Genomic DNA, 6247 nt, shown 5'->3' on the forward strand with positions numbered 1-6247 from the left:
TAGGTGTTCTGAGACGTCTCCGCCAGTTTTTCTCACCCCCCGCCCCCAGCTGCTAACTCTGTACAAGGGCCTTATCCGTCCATGTATGGAGTATGCTTCACATGTCTTTGGAGGTTCCACTCATACTGCTCTTCTAGACAGGGTAGAATCAAAAGCTTTTCGTCTCATCAACTCCTCTCCTCTAACTGACTGTCTTCAGCCTCTCTCTCACCGCCGCAATGTTGCATCTCTAGCTGTCTTCTACCGCTATTTTCATGCTAACTGTTCTACTCATCTTGCTAACTGCATGCCTCCCCTCCTCCCGCGGCCTCGCTGCACAAGACTTTCTTCTTTCTCTCACTCCTATTCTGTCCACTTCTCTAACGCAAGAGTTAACCGCTACTCTCAATCATTCATCCCTTTCTCTGGTAAACTCTGGAACTCCCTGCCTGCTTCTGTATTTCCACCTTCCTATGACTTGAATTCCTTCAAGGAGGTGTCAAGACACTTATTCATCAATTTTTGACCACTGCTTTGACACTTTTATGGGACTGGCATTCCAGTGGGCTTTTTTTTTTTATTGGATTTTTGTTGCCCTTGACCAGTGTCCTTCCTACATAAAAACACACACACACACACACACACACACACACACACACACACGCACACTCATATATATATATATATATATATATATATATATATATATATATATATATATATATATATATATATATATATATATATATATATATATATATATATATATATATATATATATATATATATATATATATATATACATATATATATATATAATATACACATATTATATATCACATATATCACATTCTCTCGACAATCCTAATAGCTTAGTAACAATAGCGTAACCAAACATCAATGCAGTACTTACTTTTATTGGCATAATGAGCTTGTTTAAAGCTGTCGTCTCATAACGTCGATTACTTCTTCCTCGGAAATGTAACTTGTTTAACTTTACTATTACAAAATCCGTTTCCAAAACAATAGGAATTGTTTGACATTGTATGTTGAGTAGATCTTTTGATCAGTTAACCAAATCACACACAACCTGATAATAAGCACGGCAGTTGCTTCTTTTGTGAAAATTTTAAAATATGTGATGCACTATGACATATCCCCAAGGCTGTGTTGTAGAAGACGACTCGAGAAGCTCGGAGCTCTTGGGACGCCCGGTGTAGTTCACTTGAGGTCTATCCAGAACTGGGTTGCCAGGTTTTGTTATAATGCGTCGTTTTGTCCCTTCCTCCAAGGTCTTGACGGACACTTATTGACATCAGTTCAATTATACGTAGTTTTTCGTTGTGTTTTTTTTTTTTTTTTTTTGCCAGTGTTAGTTTTGAAAAAACAACCTCCGCGACAGCAGAGGAATTGTGAGTTAATAAAATGAAAATAGACATGTATATAGAAATATGGATAAAACTAATGAGGAAAAGAACTTACTACTCATATCGTTAATTTGTTTATTTATTCTTTAATAGCCTATAACTTTTTTTTCAGAACTGACCACCCCCATTTACTTGTCCGATGGCAATTTTATATACGTCTAGTCATTTACATGAGGTCGTATAACATACATAAGTACACACACCACTACCACCACCGCCATTGCTAACTTGCGTAGCCATGACTAAAATCTTTGTTGAGGCGGTGATGGCAGCGATCAGAGACAGTTCGACTGGAGGCTGAGGAAAGCAATAATAAATGAGATTAAAAGAAAGTAAATCAAAAGATGAGACATCATGACAATAAAAAGAAAAGAACGTAAAACTGAATAAATAAACAAAACTATTACAGGTAAAATAAATATGTTATATAAATACTTAAAGAAAATAGTGGTGCCGAATGTGAAGAAAATAAGAACCTAAAACTGATACAAAGCAGAAAAAAAAAATGTTGGAGGCAGAATACAAGAGCATTCGGGAAATCAGAAGCAGAATCAAATAGTTCTAGTTAAGCATTCCAAGGTGAAAATGAGACAGGCAGCCGCACAACACAGCATCCACACCAGGAAGGGCCCCTGCAGCTGTGGTAGACTCAGTGATATCCCGCCTCGAGGCTACAAGTAGCAGGGAAGAGAAAAGAAAGCAGGTCATTAATATTTCATGATCGTGTGTTCAAATTCGAGAACAGTGTGCCCAGCGAATTTTTCCAGTGATATACATTTGAAATTTTTTTTTTTTCTCAACGATTTTTGTTTCTTCTAGGTATAGAGAGTATTTTAGTGGTGTATTTGTTTGTTAGTAATACTTCTGTACACATTTCAGTATATAGATTTTTAATAACTACTGTGCACTGAACTGCTAAAAATACAATGCAATATCGGGAAAGGCCAGCAAAAAAAAACAAATACTTTTAGTAATAAATATAAAATGAAAAACTAGAACACACACACACACACACACACCACACACACACACACACACACACACACACACACACACACACACACACACACATACACACACACACATATATATATATATATATATATATATATATATATATATATATATATATATATATATATATATATATATATATATATATATATATATATATATATATATATATATATATATATATATATAAGGTGAAAGGAAAATGGTAAAAGAACAACTTGATACTCCACTGAAACGTCTTTTACATTAATACGAAATTCTTTCAGACACTAATTAGTTACCGAAAATTTGGGCTTACCGCGGGTCTCGCCTTTAAGGTGAGGTCCAGGTGGATGGAGGAGAGACGCGCCATTATCCCAGTCTCCTTGAGGCGAGTGAGGGCGCGGGAGAACACTGGGGTGTACGGAGTATTTCGAGGCAAGAACCACGTCAGGTAGCTCGAGTAAATCTGTGTATGGGCAAGAAAAACATCTGTCCAAGTGGCAAGAAATTACGGTACGAATTTTAAGGAATAAAGCTTAAAATGGAATAACTTATTACGAAGGAGAATAAATTAAATTTAAAACTAAATATGAAATGAATGGAGAAAGAAGACAAAACGATAATGAAGATAAAAGGAAAAAGCATAATTTTATAGAATAACTACCACATCTCTCTTAACATATTCTCTGATACATGAGAATAATAACTGTAGAGGTAATGCTTTATATAACACTTAAGTATAAAGTTACTGACCAAAAAAATATAGTTTCATTTGACAAAAATAAAAGACAGGTATAATTTTGTGATAATACTGGGAACTTCATTAGTTTATTTTCTTTTTTTTTTTTCTTTAAGAATGGGAATCATACCTTATCGGGCACGATGTAGGCGGTGTGGGTCATGTTGTAGGTGTACTGGACGTAAACAAGGTAAGAGAAGGCCTCTAACATTGCATGTGTTCCTGCCTTTACATCTTTAACCAAGTTGCTGTACATATCCTCCTCGTGAAAAGGCTCAAGCTTCATCTTTTTTCCCAGGACAGCAAGTGCACTATGGTTCGATACCAGCAAGGCTTCAGGCACAAAATTACCGTAGTCAAGCATTTTTAATCTGTCAAATGAACAATAGTGGCATCATTAATTTCAGTTAATGTAAATAAGACGAAAAATTAACCCAAACCACCACGTTAATTACAACAGGCACAGCCATATTTTTTTTCTCTAACGTCTAAAAGGAGGCTGGCGAAAAATAAAAATAAAAAGTCCAAGCGTCACTCCCCAGAAAGTTGGTCAGAAAAAGTTCCGGGAGCAATGTTGGGGTTCTTGGCTTGATATTTCAAGTCGTAGGAAAGACGAAATCTTTAACAACTAATGAGTTCCGGAGTTTGCCAGTGAAAGGTGTGAAAGAGTAACAACACTGGTCTGATTCCTCCATTACTAAAACAAAAGAATAAACTAAGGAAACGTGGAGACACGCAATTAATAAGTCCAAATGAGCAGCAATAGACTTCACAGAATGCAACAAAACTGCATCGGGCTAGAAACCAACATTATACGAGTAGACCACTATCCTGACAGAAGTGAAGTGGCATTGCATCTGTCAGCTTACCCCAGACTGGATTCCGCAAGCTCTTCCACGGTGGTGATCAGTTTTGGGTACTCGGGCACTGTCAATACGGCAACCAGGTTTCCTGTGTAGGCTGTACAGAGAATAAAGACAGCGATCCACCACCATCCCGCCCACACCCGTGACCACCACGCTCTCAGTTCTGATACCTTCACGCTCTGCTTCAACAGGCCGGCACCAATCTGCAGCACCACAACAGATCGCTTTATAAGGTGATGCTCTAGAAAAAAGTTGGTAATTACAGTATAGCAGCAGCAGCAGTAGTAGTAGTAGTAGTAGTAGTAGTAGTAGTAGCACAATGGTATAAAAAAAAAAAGTCAAATATGAAACTTAATAACATCCAGTAGACAGTAGAGAGAGAGAGAGAGAGAGAGAGAGAGAGAGAGAGAGAGAGAGAGAGAGAGAGAGAGAGAGAGAGAGAGAGAGAAACTTCTTTGACTACAAAACACAGTGAGTGCTAGAAGCTTCCAGAAATGTTATGGATATGCTATGCCTGTTACCTTAAGAGCCAAGTTGATGGGATCTTGAACAGGATTAAACCAGCGCGCAAGGAGCCCAAACAATGATGGGGCCAGCAGGGCAGCACCCACGACGCCACCCCACACCTCGCCTGTGAAGGGGTAAAAGAGTCTCCTCCAGCTGGGCAGTGGTGGTGGCAGGGCGATCATGAAGGCAAATCCCTCCGTCTGATAAGGATACGCAAAGTCGAAATCATGACCTCTCTCCCAGTTGAGAACTATGGCGTTTATAGTGAGATCCTTTTCTCCACGTTCTAGTCCTCCCATCAGTCCTACCCACGTCCCATTCTCTATATAGCCCCATAGTTCATCCTCAGGCTTGAGCTGCACGACGTAAGCGAAATTATGTTTGTTAGCAATTATTTCGAGTGCATCCAGACTCTCTCCAATGCATACACCATTCTTGTTCAGATACATGAAGGGAGTATCGTCGCACCATGTCGACAGTTGAAGCACATGGCCTCCAAAATTCTCAAACCTTTCTGGAAAGACTGATTCTCGTGTTGCAAATCGATCCGGTTTCCAAATCCCTAATGATGATTTTACCAGCTTCTTGCCTCGCGAATCAGCTTGTAAAGGAAAGCTTGTGTAGGTAACGACGAGACGTTTGTTTCGTTTCATGGAGCTTTGAAGAAGAAAGATGAACTCTGACCGCTGTATGACGGGAACAGTGAACAGGCTTGTGGCGTTGAGCTGCTTGTTTAGACAAATGAGAACAAGGTACTTAGGATTCCATTCTGTGTTGGAATGAAGTTGTAGCAAGAAAGAATCAGGATGCTTTTGGAAGATTAACACAGCAGTCACCAAATCTCCTCTCACGTGATAAGCTGGCAAATGCAGCTCGAGGAGTGTTTGCTGCCGCATAATTTGTGTGGAGAGAAGTGTGTTCTCCACACTGGCCAAGACTTCTGCCAGATGAACCAAGTGCTCGCTCTCGTCGTCAACCACCAGCATTACGTGAGTTTCTTTACACGATCCGGACATCAACGACAGCAGTGTTTCGTCAACCCAAGAGATTTCATCGCCGAAAACTGAAGAAGATACAATCTACAATCATGTGAGAAATTTTGCAATTTTACTTTAACATGCAACTTTTGTCTCATTCTCGCGCTTGCAAGAGTCAGGTGCTCTGTTACGAACATTACCTTTTGGCAGCGAAAATGTGAATATCTCTGTGGCTTGCTGGAGGGCGACCAGCAGCACGAGATGTTCCCGTAGTTGTGTTACCATGATGACTGTTATTACAAAGCCGTAAACAGGTTGACCTTACAAGTGCTGCACGCTTTGTTGAAAAGGTCAGTGTGCAGCAATAAAGAGGATGAAAAAAAAAAGAATAACCTTTCTTATTTCACCCGAGAATGTCAACATGTTTACTACTGTGATACTGTAAATGAAAAGGAAAGAACATGACTGGTTCGGATCCTATGTGCAAGTTTGTTGACATGTTGATAAGAATCCGCAAACAGAAAGACTAGCAAGGTGATGCTTCAGTACACACACACACACACACATAATATATATATATATATATATATATATATATATATATATATATATATATATATATATATGAGCTAAGCAGGGATACACCAGACCTCCTTCTTCATTTTGCAACGTTCCACCTTCGCAGAAGTCATCATCAGGCTAAAAAAATTATTAAGATTACACTACTAAATTTGAAGACAACCTAGCTAGACTTCT

At 38.8% G+C, this 6247-nt stretch overlaps 1 protein-coding gene across 1 annotated transcript; it reads right to left on the bottom strand.

Moving 5' to 3' along the window:
* Positions 1 to 1467: 1467 nt before the first annotated feature.
* On the bottom strand, positions 1468 to 5911 carry LOC135109398 (glutamate receptor ionotropic, kainate glr-3-like). The gene is made up of 5 exons (XM_064020814.1): positions 4529 to 5911; positions 4011 to 4210; positions 3272 to 3512; positions 2719 to 2868; positions 1468 to 2077 (listed from the first exon to the last, which is right to left on the bottom strand). Exons 1-5 carry the CDS (start codon positions 5528 to 5530, stop codon positions 1958 to 1960), a joined length of 1713 nt encoding a protein of 570 aa, XP_063876884.1. The 5' UTR covers positions 5531 to 5911; the 3' UTR covers positions 1468 to 1957.
* Between the last annotated feature and the right edge of the window lie 336 nt (positions 5912 to 6247).

This window comes from Scylla paramamosain, chromosome 18 (assembly GCF_035594125.1).
Source record: "Scylla paramamosain isolate STU-SP2022 chromosome 18, ASM3559412v1, whole genome shotgun sequence".
In the NCBI taxonomy this organism is placed as follows: domain Eukaryota; kingdom Metazoa; phylum Arthropoda; class Malacostraca; order Decapoda; family Portunidae; genus Scylla; species Scylla paramamosain.